General features: G+C 40.9%; 1 protein-coding gene across 7 annotated transcripts in view; it reads right to left on the bottom strand.

Moving 5' to 3' along the window:
* KDM2B (lysine demethylase 2B) overlaps nucleotides 1–19,192 on the bottom strand; it is a 125,444-nt gene that overhangs the window by 99,446 nt on the left and 6,806 nt on the right. For 5 of the 7 annotated variants that reach the window (XM_063351383.1, XM_063351381.1, XM_063351386.1 and 2 more), the window contains exons 2-4: nucleotides 18,476–18,620; nucleotides 15,071–15,149; nucleotides 8,359–8,405 (exon numbers count right to left, since the gene is read on the bottom strand). In XM_063351383.1, the coding sequence (XP_063207453.1) occupies nucleotides 8,359–8,405; nucleotides 15,071–15,149; nucleotides 18,476–18,620 (271 nt within the window). Of the gene's footprint in view, nucleotides 1–8,358; nucleotides 8,406–15,070; nucleotides 15,150–18,475; nucleotides 18,621–18,815; nucleotides 18,922–19,192 lie in introns of those variants that run through there. The other 2 variants (XM_063351384.1, XM_063351387.1) reach the window with 2 other exon arrangements.

Raw genomic sequence — 19,192 nt, 5'->3', positions numbered from 1 at the left:
GACATGCAATTATTTTACAGTTACTTGTGAGGAACATGCAAGCTCAGCCTCATCCTGCAAGGAGCCATCCTTACCTCCTGTCTCCAAAGTGCTCTTGGATCCCCCTGCTCCTCTCAGCTATCAGAGATGCAGTCTCTTGTGGATCTGAGTCCCTTGATGAATTTAGGGTGTGACCTGCAGGATCCAGACACTGAGGTACCCTCAATCTGAATCCTCACAGGCTCAAGAACATGTTCACAAGTTGTTTTTTATAAAACTTCACAGACATTGGCCTTCCAAACCACGAGAACAATGAGGATGCTTTCAATAACTCAGTTTTAGTTAATACTCCAACAGTCCCACTTACATGAAAAGGAAAAAAGCAGGACCCAGAGAGCAAGCCAGGCACAGATCACACCGTGGGGCACAAAACCCCCCATGACCAACAAGAGGAGAAATCTTACAATGAATGGAAATATTTCATATGAGTACCTCCCCTCCCATGAGATCAGTGTTGACTCCTCTCCCCTAGAAAAGCCTGGTCCACTGCGTTTTGAAAAATGCATTATTTGGACACTAGGAACAGAGCAAAGACCTGACTGCTCCCTCCTTTATCCCTCCACACGAGATTCCTGGAGATACAGCAGCTAATGACTCCTGACTCAGCTCTTCTGCTCTTCCAAATGCGGCATTCCCATTCACGGGACAAATCCCCGCACAGGGGGAGAACCATACATCTTAATCAAGACTTAGATGCAAGTCTGAGGGCAGACTTTTGCACTTCCTTTGAACAGCCTGTTTAGTTTTGGGAAGTGCTCCTTACAACAAAGTTTCTCTAATGAGCCTCCCTCCTAACTCCTCTCGGTCTCCAATTTCAGAACTTCCTTGAAACAAATGGAGCGTTGCTCTATAGAAAAAGCAACACTAGGTCCCTATTCAGCAGAAATGATGGAAAGTTTTCTGAACTGCAGTGTGTGGCTGCTTTGCCCTTCTTTTGTATCTGCACAGCTAATTTTCTTTCACAGGATGGAGAACTGTACATTGATTAAGACAAAATTTCCCCTACTTGCCCGCAGACCACACTACGAGCCTCTTGACTGGCTTTGTAGTTCCATGTGAATTCAACCATGATACAATTTTCTGAGCAGATCAATTTGAGAGGGGGAGCAAACATGTAGGAGGAACGAACGAAAAAATCACTAGGAAGTGGTAACTCAGAGACAGTTATCTGGTTTGCTTTCAGCTTTTTGCAGCAGCTACAAACAAAAAGCTGAACACGTTTGCACAGCCAACTCAGGAACTATTGTGCTAACGCACCAGAAGAAATGTATGCTAATGTAAAAGAAACGTTTTACATGGTTTCTGCCCTCCCTCCTGCCTTCATGCACCTGATCTACAGTCACCACCACCACAATTTTCTCTTCTGTGGAGACACCACTTATGATTCTTGATTCAGTACTGAATTAAATTTATACACATGTATACGTATGTATCTATAAATGTGCATACAGTTTTTAATATATACATAAATCACATTTTATAAACCCAGAATAATCATTACCTACATGGTTTGCATCTTTGCATCTCTTTCCATTCCCTATTCATTATCACCTACTTCCAGAAGCATGGATTAGGGGGAGGGTTCTTGTCTTTCTGTGAAATACCTGGCATATATATTCTCATTTTAGTTTGAGTTCCTGGGGACTACAGCAGCATATGTATTTAACAGCACAAAAATGGCGCGATGAAAGATACAGAGCCTCACACAGCTTATGGCTGCTACGTACAGTTGATGGGCAGTAATCCTTTCTGTCCCAACTGAATTTAAATTATTTAAATCAGCCTGCTTACATTAACTAGTAAGGGAATTTGTTCCACCCCATTGCAGTCCCCTGCACAAAAGAGACCATGGCTCGCCACATCCAGTACATCATTTACAGTTTACAGGAAAACTAGAAACTGAGACTCCCCAGATTCTGTTTCCAGCACCGCACTGAACAGGCACCTGAGCAGATCATTTCACCTTTCAGCCCAGTCTCCACCTGGGAGAAGGCGGCCACACTATTTACTGAGCACCTTTACACTGTGGAATTGCAGTTACTCCTACAATGAGCGAAATGTTGTGATGCCAAACGTCAGAAAACTTGCTTAGCTCTCTCCCCTGTGGAAAAAACCCCAAACTTAATAGTCAGTGAAATACCCCTCTTTCACTGATGTTAAAGAAAGCTCAGTTGCTCACTTTAGCGTGGTATGATGAAGTCCTTAACATCTTACCCACTTAATGAATAAACCATGAGCAGGTGTATGACAGCACACAGCATTTCCTCCAGAACCAGTACTTGTCAGCAGCACAAGGGAAGGCTAACCTGCACTTGCAGAGACAAACCTCGCTATTTATAGGGCTTTTCCCTTGCAAACATCTGGGGTTTAACGATGTAACTTCTATTATCTTTCTTCACTGACACCATGATTCTAAACTCACACTTGAGGCAGAGACCTTCACACGTGTTTCTTTAAACACTCAATTTGCAACTGAATTTTTTGGCTCAGCTCCTGTTCTTTTGGTGTTTCTAATGAGAAGGCAAAACCCAGCAATAATCAGGTATCTCTTCAGCTACTCCCAGCATAGAAAGCAGCAAGAGCCTTGGTTTTCCTTTCACCCTTTGTCTTGGAGATCAAAGCCTGCTGCCAGGTCTTTAAAGATTTGACAGAAACACAGAAATCAAATATTGAAATGATCTATTAGGTCCCATCTTGTGCATCATCTCTTTGGGCCAGATGAAGATTGCTCCCTGCAACAGTTTTTGGAGCTTTGTCATGTTTGCTTTTTACTGCCATAGCTCAATGCACAAATTTTATCACAATTAAAAGCTTTGCTGCTTTCAGCTTTACTTGGATTCTTTATACAAGATGAAAACACCAAAGCCTTTCAACACAGTTGTGAACACAGCAACGAATGAAGGGAACCAAACATTTTGTATTCGTGTAAGCATTATGGCCCAGTCCAGTCTACAGCACCAGATTTTCATAGCAAAATACAAGACTGGTGATACATTCTTCATTGCTCCTACACTTATTTTTTTAATTCTATAAATAAACCCTTAGTGAGTTAGTTAAATAAAATCAATCAGTGAGCTTATGTCAGTTGTTGGACCATCCCATGAATAGTATAAGTCCTGTACTTGCACTGTTCCCACTGACACAATGCCCGGCTGGGCACGGTGAATTCCATACAACAATGCTGCTGATCCTACAGAAGTGACCGCTCTGGTCACAACTTTAACCTCTTCAGCCCAGGGATCACAATAACTGAAAGTCTCTTTTCTTTCTTACAATTCTCAGCGTGTTTTGAAATCGCCCCTTTTGCCACTAGCCGGGATTGCAAGCTCGACTTTTGAGGGTGTAAGCACACCCTGGCACACAAAGCTACACCAGCCCATAGAGAGAGGAAGCGATGCACGTTACAGACCCAGCAGCACCACTTAACTTTATTTAGTGGTTTATTTAGGTATAAGTGTAAAAGCTGCAATTCAATGGTGATAGAGCACCAGCCTGTGGCAAGCTAACTGAAGAGAGGTCAGCTAAAGAAAAAAACTAAAAGCAAATACATCCAGAGCAGCCATTACTGTTTAGATACACCACACTTGTCCAGGGATTCCACACCTACCCAAGGAGTTCCTGGGCACACTGTGACAATCCAGGAAGACAAAGGCAGTGCAGACATCAATTACAAGTCAGGGCGAGACACTGCAGATGCCACAGAAAAGCAGATACTCTTTTAAATTCAATCAGTGCTGACCCAAGCAAACCACTAAAAAAAAAAAAAAGTAATCAAAGAAAGAGAAAGGAGCTCAGATTGATGCATACATCCATGTATGCTTACTCTTCTCCCTCCTTTACATGGTTCATAGCTTCCAAAACTACTCAGTGCTCCCTTCTTCAGGTTGTATGATGTCCATGAAGAATAATATAAAGACAAAAATCAAATGAATGAAAAAAATGGAATGCTTTGGCTTTCTGACATCAAAGACTAAAACAAATGACTGCATACAGTCCTTGAATTCAGGAGTAGCAAAGGCTAGAGACGGCCAAGAGCAACCACAGAAGCCCTGTCTTTCAAAGAGCTTGTTGAGCAAGGCAGTTACCTTTCTCCTTGCTCAGTCCTAGGTTAACCTTGGCAAGTGCACTTCATTTGTTCTTTAGTGTAATTAGCATAAAGAATTCACACAGGTAAGTATTTTTGGAGATTCATGCAGATACATATGGGAAAACACGCTTTTTCTTTTGTGTCCATCTGTGACAGCCACCTCTCCGTGCTGTGGCCCAGAAGCACTGTTGGTGGAAGAAGCCAACACAAGAAGCCCAGAAAACATAAATTATTCTGTATAGCTGCCTCTTCTGGGCATGAGCATAAGTCCCTCAGAATCACACAGTTTGAGGAAAAATTACAATAGCTAGTGTGCTGTCCCAACACTTACCGTTTCACATACCTGTTACTACCCATAATAAATTCTTCAGCTAACTTGACACCTTTTTTTATTCACCCCCCCCCCTTTTTTTTTTTGGTAAAGACAGTTCTGGAGAGTTTGTAGAGAGCTTTGTGACCTACAGTTACATGACTAGCAGCCAGGGAAAAAGAACAGTGTCCGAGAGTCTCACCAGTGGCCCTGGCTGGGAGTATCCTTGAGATGCACTGTTTACTGGCTGGAAGACTGACTCTAGCTGCAAGAGAAAAAGGAATGGACAATGGGGATAAGTTCTCTGAAGTTCTGGAAGCCCTTAAAACAAGGGAGAAGGAGAACATGAAAGAAAAAAAAAAAAGACATAAACCAAGATACTACGCAAATCTAAAGACAAAAAGTTTTGGAATAAAACCAAGCCCCAATACTTACTAGCTACTGCTGTGCGCTTGGTTTTTAAGTAGCCCATATGCATATACTACCACCACCAGCATGGCACTCCAAGAGTGAAAAATAAGGAGCCTGCAGAAATACACTTGTCAAACTTTTAGTGCAGATGTGGCAGATGTTTAAGAAGACGTTAAGAGGGCCAATGACCCTCTTAATCAAATTTTAAATCAATTTATGAAAACAGTGACATGCTGTCATTCAGAATTAGCAATCAAATCTACCTTAGACAATGAAATTACAAAGCCTAATAGTTATTAAATTACAACAGAGGCTTTTTTCCTTTCAAGAGTTGTCTCAAGTTCCTAAGCAGGCCAGTAATTCCTCTCCTCTTCTCCATTTGTATTCTTGGCTCACAGCCATTTCAGAGATCAGACAAATTCCAACTGCTGAAATGAATCCACTGGCTTGGGTTTAAAAAAGTATCCAGGATATCTTTTGTACGGAGGTAGGAGTCTTGTTATAACCATTTTCCAACCGTGCAGTTTAAAGTGTTTGTTCTCTAAAGCAAAGCAACTGTACAGGAAGAGTGTTTCATCCATACACATTACACGTAGGTGCACATTCAGGCACACTAATGTGTAGGTCATAAACATTAACAAACTAAATCACAGCTGGTATTGGTATTTTTTAAACAATGAAAACAAAAAAAACCCACAACCAACAAGCAAAGGAAATGTTTCTTTGGAAGTCTGGCAAGATACTAAAATAAAACAGACACCTAAGCCCAAGTAAGCCAAAACAACAATCAAAAAAACCCACCTTTTTCTTCTTCCTTATTATTGCCACAGACTACAGTTTTCAAAGGGAAATTAAAAAAGCTAGGCTACCAGTTGTCATTATTTCCTTGTCACTTATAGGTACCCAAACATGGAGATGATACAACAATCACATTAGAAATAGAAAGTAAGATTTCAGAATAATTTGAGACCAAAGTCTCAGTAACTTCCTATGGAATTTATATGCTTTGGAAGAACTGAGCACCATCTCTTTAAGATGTTCTATAACAAATGTGTTTCCCCTGATTTGAAGAAGAAAAGAGAACAAACGCTACATTTAAATAGCACCAGCATACTATAATGACGAGCACTTAAAGAAAAAACAAGTTTACACAGAACACAACATCTTTGAAGCTATGTTCTCCCTCTATCAACTCCCACACACATTCAGATCCAGAGCGTTATGATGATTCCATTTCACATTCGCAAAACATCATTCACCTCCCAGGTTCAGCAAGATGTTGAGGAAGTTTTGAAAACACTGTCCTTCAGAAAGGCAGATACCTGGAAGTTCAGGGAAGATCTGAAAAGTCTGCTAAAGAAGGCAGGGCCAATCACAGGAGATATTAATAAAACAAGAATTTTCATCTGCTTTCTTTGAACGTTAGATTGTGAGTGTAACATATATATTAAGCTAAAACTAGAAAAAATTATCAGCAATGATATGCAATAGGAAAATCACTCACCAGTGTTTCCTTAAGTCATTAGTAGATAATTTAGAAATTTGGCATGGAGACAGTAATTGCCCCCATGTGCTCTCAGCGTCAATGCGGCTGTTAGATATAGCACAAATTCCACAGTGACAGAAACGATTTGCCATAAGAAACTGTGATTTTTCAGGTATAACTTACAATCCATTTCCCAAATATTTTAGGTCTTTTGAATCAAAGTTTCCACCTGTGATGCCAGAACTCATCAACCGTATTAAAAAAAGACAGCAGGTGACAATGTTCTTTACCAAATGACAGGTTCAGTACAATGACTCCAAAGGGAGTTTGTCCAAACACAATAAAAAAAAGACGCACGACGTGCAGTATCTGGCCTACAGCATATACGTGGATTGCTGAACCAGCTGTGAGAAATGGCACACTTTTACATTAAAGTTAATCTCAAAGTTAATGACGATTGTTTTTTCTGCTCCATTGTTTTATAGATCAATTTTATTTATAAATATCCTCTGGCTTTACTGGCCATGTACACAGGAATCTCCACCCCCCTAATACTTCAAGGGACATCAATCTTGAGGAAATGCAACTCCCACACTTCGACTGTTATGCAGGAAAAACAATGTTGTTACGCAACACTACGCTGTTCCAAAACATCTCAAAGTTGGATCCTCAACTTCATCAGTTTCAGAGACAGAAATGGCAGTTTATCAGCTACGGAACAAATTCACAGAAAATTGCAAACAGGGTCCAGATAATGATGAGGTTTATGCACGAGGCTTCTCTGCAGGAAAAGAGGTATTCGTACCTACAAATGTGCACATGCGGGTATTTAGGACATCTGTAAAATTTAGGACTTCCAAATACCCTCATATTATTTCCTAATTTAACTGCAGACTGACCAACAGAAATGCTACCAAATAGCACTTCCCACATCACTTCTCTAACATTTTCTGCCAAAGTGGTTTGGGGCTTTTTTTTTCCCCCCGCAGAAGTTATAAATGGTCATAAATTAAGCAACATTGCCAAGTTTTGTTTGTGAAGGAAGGTTACCAGTGATAACCCCTCTCTCACAGATAACCCCAAGTGACCAGAAATGAGGCACAAGTTCCTCTCCCTTTTTTTCTTAACTACATCTTTTCCAAGCTTTATATTCCTATTGGTTATTCAACTCGAGTAGTTTTCAAAAATTCTTCTTTCAGCATGCAGCAATTGGGCTAATTTAGAAGATTGACTCCTGCCAGAACACAGGTAAATAAAACCAGTATCAAGACTGCAGTTAAACATCTCTGTGAAGGACTGCAGCTAACACATCCGAAGCTCAGCGAGCTCCACAGTGACGACTTCATAGAGTGCAGCATCACTATTCAGTAACAGTTTCAGATAAATGATAAATAACACATCCGTCTTCAGTAAAAGCAGATTTCAAAGAAACATACAGAATAATCTCTTACTCAAAATGTAGTTTTTCTTAGAGTTAAAAATATTTCTTTTGCAAAAATTGCCAGGAAACATTTGATGATTACAGCCACCACTTCTCTGGTTTGTGTCTTATCAAAAAGACAGGCAGTTCGGAAAGCTTTGTGCTCAGTCTCTCTTAGCAACCCTTCCTCAAAGCACTGACCTGGCCTGACACTGATAAAGACTGTGGGGAGAGCACAGGCAAAAGGTGATATGGCTCCAATCATACCTTTTACGAACAGATGCACTACAACAGATTAAAAAAAATAGGAACTCGATCAATAGAGCTGCTGCTTTCCAGGATCACAAAAGTGTATGTAGGACACCTGTTAAGAGCAAAAGCATTCACGCTCTTTCAAATGGCCAATTATCCAGCATGAGATCAGAGTCCGGTCAGCACGACTACTAATTAGGGTTCTCCCAGCCTTTTTAATTTACAAATTGCTTCTCCGTGCCTTCTCCTGGATTCTGAGAGTTATCACAAATGTCTACAAACACAACTGGACAAGTATTTCAAAGCAATTCTATTCTGTATGGAGTTAATCCAGTGCATTCAAAATAACTTACCCACTAATAGCTTCACATCTCTGACGGTGAAATCCGGGTCAGGCATTCTATAATTAGCAAAGAAAGCAACGTTAAATACCATCAAGATAAGTATGGGTACACTTTCGTTAACATAATAAAAGAGAAATAAATGTATAGTGCTCTTTGTCTGTAATGCAGTAGGTGGAATCAAGCAAGGCCTCTCTGAAGTGTGGACAGTGCAAGTTTTAATGACATACATAACATCTTTGCATTGGCAAGTGTACAAAAGTTTCTCGACTCAATGAAAGAGGAGAAGAGGTGTCTTTTCAAGCACTCTCTAGCACTGGAGTGGGAGGGAAGGGAAGGGGTTGGGGGTGATTTCAATAAAATCCTAAACCTTTATAGCTTGTTTCTGCTAAGCAACCCGCAATGGTTTGCAACTGGTGGTGCCTCATGTGTATTCCCCAAGGTGAGCATTATCACATTTGCCAGTGGATACAAACGGAGGCATAGAACAGCAAACCAATTTGTTCAAAGCCACATCATCATAGGTTGGATTCACTGCTTGGAAATAAAATATACAAAATAATGAACTAAAGTGCCTTTGTTTTAATCACTATTCTAAACCTCCTTGTCTGGCAGAAGACAACCTGGCCGTACTTGGTGGGTAGGGAAATTGTTGTTCAATTCAATTCAGGCTAATTCAGAGCTAAATTAAATAGCAGCATAATTGGTACACCGATGTCAATACATTTATAAGATCACTTCTAACACAGGCAATGTTTTAGGGTTTAATGTAATTAGACAATAGCCTAGTACATCAAGTGAGTGAGATTAATATGTCAGGAGAGAGTAAAATTCTGCAACTTATAGACTGGATGGAAAAAGAACACAGAAAACAGTAGTGCAGTTTTTAAGTTGATTGACTTCATCTTAGTGACAGTATTTCACACTTCACATTGTACAAAAACTGACTAAGGAATTGTAATGAAAAACAGCCCAGTGGGAACTGCCAGCTAGATGCTCTGTCCCTCTTGTTCTGCCGTGGGTGGAAGATAAGCAACTTGCTTCTGGTCATAAAGGACTTCGGACATAATTCAGTTTAAAATCAGAACTATTCAGCCTATAGGCAAACTTTTAGAGCAACAGTTTTTACTATTAAGAAAACACAGAAAGGTAAAGTTAAAAAAATGCATTTACTGTCATGCGTATATCTAAAGAGCTATTTGCCAAATTCTATTTGTCCACTTTCTTTTACCCTTATCACCTTCCTCTGGTGGGATGCGGAGGCTGGACAATATCTTTTGTTAGTTCTCCGCCAACCCTCACATCTTTGCATTTAGCTGTGAGGGCCCCACAGCTTTGGAATTCACTCCCTCGCCAGAATGAAACAGCCTGAATCTGCTGATCTTCAGGGTGCATTCAGAGCACATCTTTTTATCCAAGAACTAGAAAGTCAGAAATAGGGGAAGGAGGAACTACTTGTGGGCAACAAGAACATGCAAGGCTCGTCTTCAAATGCCACAGCTTGCCTGCCTTTTGTCAGACACGTAGGACAGTTAGATGGGCAATCTTTTTTCACGTTTGTATAAATCAAAATAAAAATCAACAACTGAGATAGGTAACAACCCTAACCCAGATGCATACACGCAAATCCAGTCTTTCTGTCAGCAGCAGCCGACAATAAACATTACTCAAACTGGAAAAACACCGTCCTCCCTAAGAATAAAATTGCATATTTGGTTCTTTGGAGAGCACACCTGGCATATCCTTGGGTTTTCTTCTCTGCACTCTCAGGATATAACATACATTAGAGAGAGAGTATACCAAGGGAAGAATTTCAGGCTTGAACACGGCAAGTTTCAAGTACAAGAACCCATTTTGTATCTGGGTTGCCCTGGGAGGTCCAGCTTTAACTCAAAGCCATTCTGCTGGCTGCTGACACCGTAAAAGACTGTACTGCTTCATCTCCAGCCCCACACAGCATAATCGCCACACTCATTCTTACCAATTAGGGCTGGTTTGCTACAGCACTGATGGCCAAAAAAACCCAAGAACCTGTTTTTTTTGAATGTCACCAGTCCTACACTAATCAGTAAGCATTGGTTCGTTTATTTTTCTGCATATAAATCCAGAATACCAACAATGCAAGAACTGAGCAGAGATATTTTTTTTCCTCACTGTTATGCAATTTTCAGGCAAATGCATCTTAGGTAAAAGCACTATGAATGCTTCCAAAGATTTCATATGTCATAAAAAAATAGGTGAAGAATAGCATAGCGGGATGACTTAACACCAAAATATGACTGACGACATTTGAAATTTTCAGCATTCTGTTATATACAAATCATGTTGCCTCAAACAGAAAAGAAATGCAAACACCTCAGTGTACACTGGTGCAAACTTGCATTTTAGTAAATGTCTGTAGATTTGCTAGAGACATCTCCTATTCAGGTCCTAATGAGGATGAGCTCTGGCTAGCATACATATCTGATTAACCACAATACAATGCAAGATGATTGCTGTTCGGATAAAAGAGACAACATCTCTCCAAACAGCATTCTCTCTCCAAACTACAACCTTGGAAAGAGCCAAATGACCCTCCGAGAAAAAAAACTCCTCTTCTGATAAGAGATCACAGGTGGACTTTCCTGCTTCTAGCCATACAAGTAGCAGCTCACGATGGTCAGAAATGCACAGGAAAGCAGTTTTTTCAAAGTTTCATTATAATAATTTTTCCTCATTCATCTCATTCCTTGCCATTTCGGAGTACCTCCAAGCGCAGTAACCAAACTGTTCAGCTATGCTTTGTACATCTGCCAGGCACAGACATGCAAGCTGACTGCTTAACAGCAAACAGAAGTGGAAGCACGTATCGCCAGTTATTCAAAATGTCAGAAGTCTAAAAATCATCGTATATCCTATATTTTATAGACCACTGTATCTCAAAAACCACCCTACATATATGCGGATCACCTAATCTACCATATCACGAGACACACAGCCTCCTCTGGACAAGAGACAGTAGTGCCACAAAAGACCCAGTAAAGCATAATTTCCTCCAGAGCCTGAAGTGGAACGTAAGGTTCTCGATTTTCACCAGCAAATGACTCGGATCCAAAGGCAAACTGTCCAGTCTCGCTCTAGTGATGGAAGACAGCAGGCTGTGACACTCATTATTGCAAGCAGTAAATGTCAGGATGATGAGACTAAAGGTCCCGAACGTTTCGGATCAGCTAGGAGGGTGTCAATACTATGGTGATCTTGCTGGAATACAATGCACACATCCACAAAATTCATATATTGCATGCCAGCTATGAGAGATACATGTAAGAAGTGGAAATGTAAATAAAATTAAATCATGTTATCCTGCAGAGTGCCAAATAAGAAAGTTTGCTCATGCATTTCGCTTCTGTCATTTAAAATACACATAAATCGTGTTTCCAACCTTCTCTCACTCTACTGAGATTTATGCCCAAGTGTGTACAATTCCTTTACGACATCATTTCAAACTAATAAATCATGCTCATTTAAGTAAAAAATATTAGAATAGTGAATGTCCTATAAGAGATTACTGATCTACAAATTCCAGTATTTTAATCCCCCAGACCAGCCAGGTCCTGTAACTTCTTCACTTGCAATGCATGTTCAAAACCTGCTATTTATTTGACTGCTTTGATCATGCTTACAAAGAAAGGTACCTTATTTTCAATGGTCTTCTTTGAGGTGTGGTTACCTATATGCGGATTCATGCTGTGTATGTGAGCATACACATAAGCATTTGAGGCCAGGTCTTCTTTTTGCCTCAGAAAAATACAGGAAAACATCTAGAACTTGGCATGTCTGTACACGTGGCATGTAACCACAGAAGGGACAGGTACATGGCCAAAGCCCTCCCTTCTTCAAGGTCTTAATGAAAAATTACTGGTGACTTCCAGGAAGGCTGACTGCAAATGTATCTAAAACCAATACATCTTGAAGAAAAACAAGCCAACACATGACACAAAACCCCCTGATTGTACTCTTTACATGATCCCATGAGCTTGAAGAGTCTCTGAACCCCTGGATCAAGAAAGACCAAAGACCACTCTCCAAAAGCAGTATCATGCTAGGAGGCTTCAGCGAAAGCACACAGCTAACTGAAAGAGGAAGGGAGTGCCCGGTGGCAGCTCTCCAGATTTTGGGCACAGGAACAATAGGGAAACCAATGATGATATGGGAGCTGAGGTTTGAATGTTGAAATGTCTAAGGTGAAAGTGCCTCAGTACAGAATCCTGAATGATGAGCTGTTAAAAAGAAAAAGATATTACATCTTGTGGTTGCAGACACCAAGAAACAAGGTATCTTTGTGAAGGATCTTGTCCAACATCTACAGCACATCAGCAGGCTGAGTTCTGGAGGCACCATGTCTGCTAGAGGTAGCCAGAGGAAACACACTGGTCCCGGGCTGCAGAACCCGTTATTCATCTCTGATAATGCCCTACCTTTTGCAGATGAGGATCTGAAGCCCAGCAATGTTTGTGTCAGCAGGATGAGCTCTCACTTCTACATTTCTACGCTGACGGAGCACGAGTTGAACAGATACCATTGGCACAGTAGGAGCTGAAACATCTCCCCAGATTTCTTCTTTTGCTATGGGGAATTTTGAACTTCCTCATGCATGGGAGGGAAGATCTGGCTGCCAGAACTGATGGTAGCTGCTCAAGAAGATGCATATTTACTCACTTCCAGGTCCACAAGTTTTCTCAAGCCAATCTCAAGATGCCGGCAGCTCTGCAGAGACGCACTAGTATCTCTGGTTCCTAAAGAGAAGAGCTGATGGCTTCTTCCAGATGAAATCTGTGAAGGTTTTACCACTTGTCTTTTAGAAGTAGCAGTTTGAAACCAATGAATATAGAGAGAGCAGTTGTTGCAGATGATTTTCCACCATTTTCTACAATAGGTATGTCCTTCAGATGACTCCTCCAAGAGAAGCATCTCTTGAAGAAAGAAATTGAATGAAAAAGTAGCAACAACCTTCAACAAGAAAAATCTCACTGCCAAGTTGAGCAAAGAAGCCAACAGGAGAGTCAGAAAAACAGAGGCTCTAAGGCAGCAGGAAAAACCACTCTAGGAGGGAAAGCTCCTGTATTTGGAGGCTGAGAGGAAGTGAGGAACTGGGATGCCAAGTAGAACAAATGGTACTTTACATTAAGGAGACTTAGCTGAGAAGATGAACAAGAAAATTATTCATCGGGAAAGATGATACTATAGTCATGTATGTAATATATAAGATAAGATTAATGAGGTGGCTTCTGCAGATTAAACATAATTAAGCTATGAACATGGAGGACTTTTTCTCTGCCTCTCAGGTTTTCATATGAATGTTATGTGGAAGATTGTAAACCTCAGGAATATCAAAACAGATGCTTTGGTACCCCCTCTTCTGAACAAACTTTAAGGATCAATGCTTTCCACCTGACTGCACCTTCTGTCAAATAACGTAACAGAAAAATTAGATTATTTTTCTATGACACCAAATAGAAGCATAGAACTGTTTACAAGCTCTAGGTGACCAGCCTTTCTCACTTAATAGCTAGTTTTTCTTCTACCTTTCTTCTAAAACGTTACAGAATACGCGTACATTTTCTTCAGAAAATTAGAATACAATCTAGGAAAGACTTTGCACAAACAAATAAAAAGATGGCATCTTAGTGTTTACATTATTTTTTTAGCGAGAAACCACATTGTACAGCCAGGACTAAGTAAAGAAATAGCTGGGCTTAAAAAACAAAGAAAAAAATATTCCAGTACAACATAATAGTACAACAAAATAAACATTACTGTAATTACCACTGAGTACCTATTAAGCACTTCTTGTTCAGAGTTCAACATATAAAACTATCTTATTACATCATGAGCTCTTATAGGAAAAGACACACGCTTGTCAGATACCCTAAACACTATTTCCTCTCTTTCTCCTTAAGTTATAGTGGGGTGGCTTGATTCTTTTTAGTTAAATAATGGGGACTCCTCAGTTCCCTAAACTTCGAGGTGGTCCAGCTGAAACTGAGCAAAGTAATTGTGATTTCACAAAATTAATTTTCCATCTTTCAGATAGAATCAGTTACATAGTCTTAATTTCCAAAAGTATCAAGGAACATTTGTCTAAACTATGGATTATGTGGCTGATAAAGTATATAATTTTAATATTTCTCTCTTAGACAGCACCACTTTTACAAAGAAACTTGCAGAATTCGCTTATTAAAATACCAAATCCTTTATGACTGGATATTAGCAAAATGCAACCTCAAGAAGACTCTAATAATAGTACATTTTAACTAGACATTATTAAATATTTACAAAATGATAACATTCTGAAGAGATACAATTATAATGGAAAACGACAGGCATCATTAGACATTCCACCTGTAACACAGAAAGCAATTGAGAAGTCAAAAATTGAAGGGAGGTTGTTCTGTCATGACGGCCAGGACTGGAAGCCGGAACCTTTGAATTTTATTCCTAACTTTCATCACTATCTTATTTTTGATTGTGTAGAATCACACTGTATGCACTTAACTTTTATAGACCTCATTACCTGCTTGTTTATAAGTGGAAAATAATCATTCCCCTTCTCAAGGGTGCTGACAGCCTTACTAATTGCAATACATTTCAAGATCATTAAAAGGAAATATCACATACAAGTGGAGAGCATAATGGTTATTTTATAAAAGCATTTATTAATCATCAAGATTTGGTTGTAACTTACTTAATTCCCAGTCCATCCTTATTTCTGAAGATAAGGGGAACTCTGAGAGCTTCTCTTTGCACATACTCAAAAGTAAAATCTGTTTGAATAATGAATAAAAAGAAAAAAATCCACAATCAATTCCAATGGCATTGGCACCTCACATTACGTTTTCTCAAAATGCTCCCCATTTCCCTCTTCTCACCAAAGAACTCCACTATCACTTAAAGAAAAATATAAAGAGAATGCATATTTTAGTTCCAAACCGGAAACCAAATGACAGACAATGCTCTCCCAGCTGCTCTCTATTTTTCCTGTTCACTGATGCACATAAAATAGAATCCTGTCAGAGTTTGTCAATTAAGGTCTGGGTTGAAACACCCAGGCTGTAATGAAATACCAAATTAACAATTAAAAGATAATCCTAACTAAATTACTTAGAATCAGCCTAGTACTTTTGGGGCAAATGTGTAGTTTAAACTGTATATTTAAGTTTATACATTTTAAGCAATACGTTTCTACTTAGGAAAAAACATGTTTTCTCATGAGCATTATCTGAGTATAGCAGAAAGCCCTGCTTCTGTGAAGACATCGTTTTCTTTTTATGTGAGGGTTACTATTACTTTCATTAATCAGAAACATAACTGCAGGAGCTGACAGACAGAAATCTTAAAGAGCTCCAGGCACTTAGGAAGACGGTGAAAAATTAATACTTTTTGTGTGGGAGTCACAGTATAACACACAAGCAAACTGAAAATTAAACATGAGTTTGTTATGTTAACGCTGACCAGTATCGCCTTGTTGCTTCACTTTGAGGATTACACAGAACTGGCCTTTCCTGGGGATTTCTTTATGCAATGGTCTGATACAATAGCAGTGATTCGGGGATTAGAGAGAAAGTTACAAGGCAGCGATTTGGGTGAGCCGTGCGTACAAAACCCCATGCTCCATTTGGAGCTTTCTGCCACAGAGAGAAGAGGGATTCCTGCAGTGGCCACGTACTGTTTCTATGGTTCTGCTATTCGCCCCTTCTGACAGGAAAAAACTCACACTTTTATATAGCATCCATACGCTACCTTTAACTGGAAAACATTGAACTTTCAGCACTACAAAATACTCTACATGCTGCCAAGTACACTATACCCTGTATGTATTACATTCAGGTACAGACAAGTAGGTTAACTTCTCCAGGATTCAGCCAGCAATGTACATGCTTCCCAGGAGAGCATGAGAACCTTAGGCTCAAGCTTCTACTGGTGCTGTTTCCCTCCTATAAAAACCCCATTCTGAAAGAAATTGGGGAAACCAAGGCTAAGCTCCCATGCCTGCAGATGTATTTCCCTCTATTTTTACAACTTTTTCCTCGCTGTATTCAGTTAGTAATTATGACAAGTCAGGATATAATATTCCCACTTAAAGTTACCAAATCAGAGCACAGTAATTACCCATTTACAAAAACATGAAAATTACAGAAACTTTATTGCTCCTAGTGTCAAAATAAGTGTAATGAATACTCCAATTAACTAAAGTTACCAAATAAATATTTCTCTACTAGAGAAATCTTCATTTCTCATAGGTATTCCCATTAAAACTATTCTGGCTTTAGGTAAGCAAATAAATAAACCACCAAGATTTTTTTAAGGACACTCTCAACCAAGACAGAAAGTCAACAACATCAAGAATAATATGGGTGGGAGAAGCAGAGGCAGATATATAGCCTAGCAGGCTAGAGAACGAGTAGCTATGGCAAGCTGCATTCAAGCCAAAAATCACACCACTGCCTTGCAGCATCTCAAGAAAATCCTCCAACCCACATTCCTAGCAAAAAAAAAAAATTAAAGAAGAGTTATAATTAAAAATAAAAACAAGGGCATGGCAAATAAAAATAAATAAATATATCACTCAACCAATTCCACGTGATTACATAAACTGACTTTTTCATTCTTACTAACCACTGTCATTGTTTCGCCTCGCTTCAATTCAACTGTTGGATTTATAGAAAAAAAAAACCCAATAGTAAAAATAAAAACAGAGCAAATAGCAAGGCAGACCCTTTCCTCATAATGTCCCAACAAAGCATTTAAATCCCTTGTGGGGTTTAACAAAGCAGACCCAGACCACAACAAAATAACAAAAGACACTCATTTATTTTCAAGTTCCCTAGAAAGGAGAAAGCTACCCAAAGATTTTAGAGCTGCCGAGCTGGGGAAGCTGGGGATTGTACTATAGTTAGCACGTAGCAATGGCAACCACTGGAGTATTTGGAAGATGAGGGTAGAGCGCAATCATTTTCTGGAAAATTAATTAACATTTTCCAGCTAAAAAATAGGTGTTTGTGTTTTGTTTGGAGGAAGAGGGGTCAGGGTTGAGCTTATCTCCTAAACAAATACCTTCCTAAGTAAGATAGGTATTTAATTTCTCCACCACATTAACTTTTCTAAAAGGAGCTTAAAATGCTCATGCAAAACTAAGCCTAGGGGAGAAAAGGAAATTTTCTAAACTAGATTAGTGGCTCCGTAGTTATAGCCATTTCAGGAGGATTACAGCCAAAACTACTCCTTCCTGAGAGAGCCGGTTTAGACGGGGAGTCCTCAATGAGGCCGGGTTTTGGCGATAACCATCTGGGATTCGGGATCCATTTCAACAATGCTGCAGTAAATAAAGGTGACTTGCAAACCCACCCACCCCACCCCCCGGCCCGTTTGATTCCCGGGCAAACCTTTCCCATTTTCCTTCCTGCCGGGCAGCCGCGCCGAGCTGGGCTGTCTGGCTTCGCTTATCGCTCCGTAATTTAAGTCACCTCAGCAAAACAAGTAACTTCGGGGAGGGGAGCGTTGTAATTTAATATATGATAGACACACAAAGAAGTTATTGACTTTAAAGCCTCCGACCCTGCCGAACGGGCTCATCAATCGCATCCTTTTGCCAAAAGGGGTCCTGGATTCAATGGGGGGGTGGGGGGTGGAGGGGTGGGCAGCAGGAATCACCTCCGGCTAAAGTGGGGGTTGGGGTTTCTGCCTCTCCTTTGCCAGCACCTAATTCCTGAGCATCCCGGCGGTGCGCTGGGGTCAGAGCAGAGGAGCACGTCGGAGGTGACGGGTTGGGGGGGCTGCCATTTATCACCACGCCGCCTCCCCAAGCACCCTGTCGGGGCAAAAACCGCCCTCCGGGTTGGGGGGAGAAGTGGGGGGGAGAGAGGGGGACGCGGCGGTGCGGGCTGCAGGGCCCCAGTGCAGCAGCCGTGTCCCCATGTGTGACCCCCCCCTGCTCGGCCCCGACGTCGTCACCGGATCCCCGGGCAGGGGGACGCGGGCGCGAAATACGAACGCGGGCGCGGAGCTACACGTGGAGGCTCCGGCGGCGGCGATGGGCAGCCCCCCTCACACAAACACACACACACACCCCCCACCGCACCCGGGCCGTTACCTTTCCCGTCCATGGCATGCACGAAATCCCCGCGATACATTTTACTCTTTAATTTCTCTTCCAAATTGAAACTCCTGATGCTGACAATTTCCTCCACGTCCGAGAGGTCCTCGTTCTCATCGTACCGCCTTCTGCCAATAGATCGCTAGAAGACAACAAAAAAACCCACATTGTCCGGGGGAAGAAAAATAATAATAATGGGGGTTGGTGGGGAGGAAAGCGCATGGATCGTGGAGAACGATTTGATAAACAAATTCGGGGGGGAAATAATTAAGATAGCAAGATACAAAATGAACAAAACCTGAACCCAAACAAGCTACACCACAGCTGCGTGCACAACCTTTTCCATCCTGTGTCACGGAACTAGACGGGAATAACAGGTGTTTGGCTGCAGGAAAACTAAAACTTGGGCTGCTGGGCAAGCGGGTGCTTAAAGGCGAGCGGGAGACAGGCGTAACTCGCCGAAAATTCACAAGCTACAGCACCGAAGTGCTCTGCAATCCCGGAAAAAAACGTGAACGGCGGCCAATGCTCGTTAGCAACCGGATCATTTTTATTATTATTGCACGTGGATACAAGAGAACTCCCCGGGGAAGAGAAGATGGGGGGGGGTGGGGGGAATCGTTTAACCTGATGCACGCAGCATCCAGGTTTGGGTATTTACATAATCCCAGTGTTTCCATAGCCACACCGGAAGCCGCGATTTAAAAAACACAT

Source organism: Chroicocephalus ridibundus, chromosome 13 (assembly GCF_963924245.1).
Source record: "Chroicocephalus ridibundus chromosome 13, bChrRid1.1, whole genome shotgun sequence".
In the NCBI taxonomy this organism is placed as follows: domain Eukaryota; kingdom Metazoa; phylum Chordata; class Aves; order Charadriiformes; family Laridae; genus Chroicocephalus; species Chroicocephalus ridibundus.
This window is presented reverse-complemented; position numbering and strand designations above follow the sequence as displayed.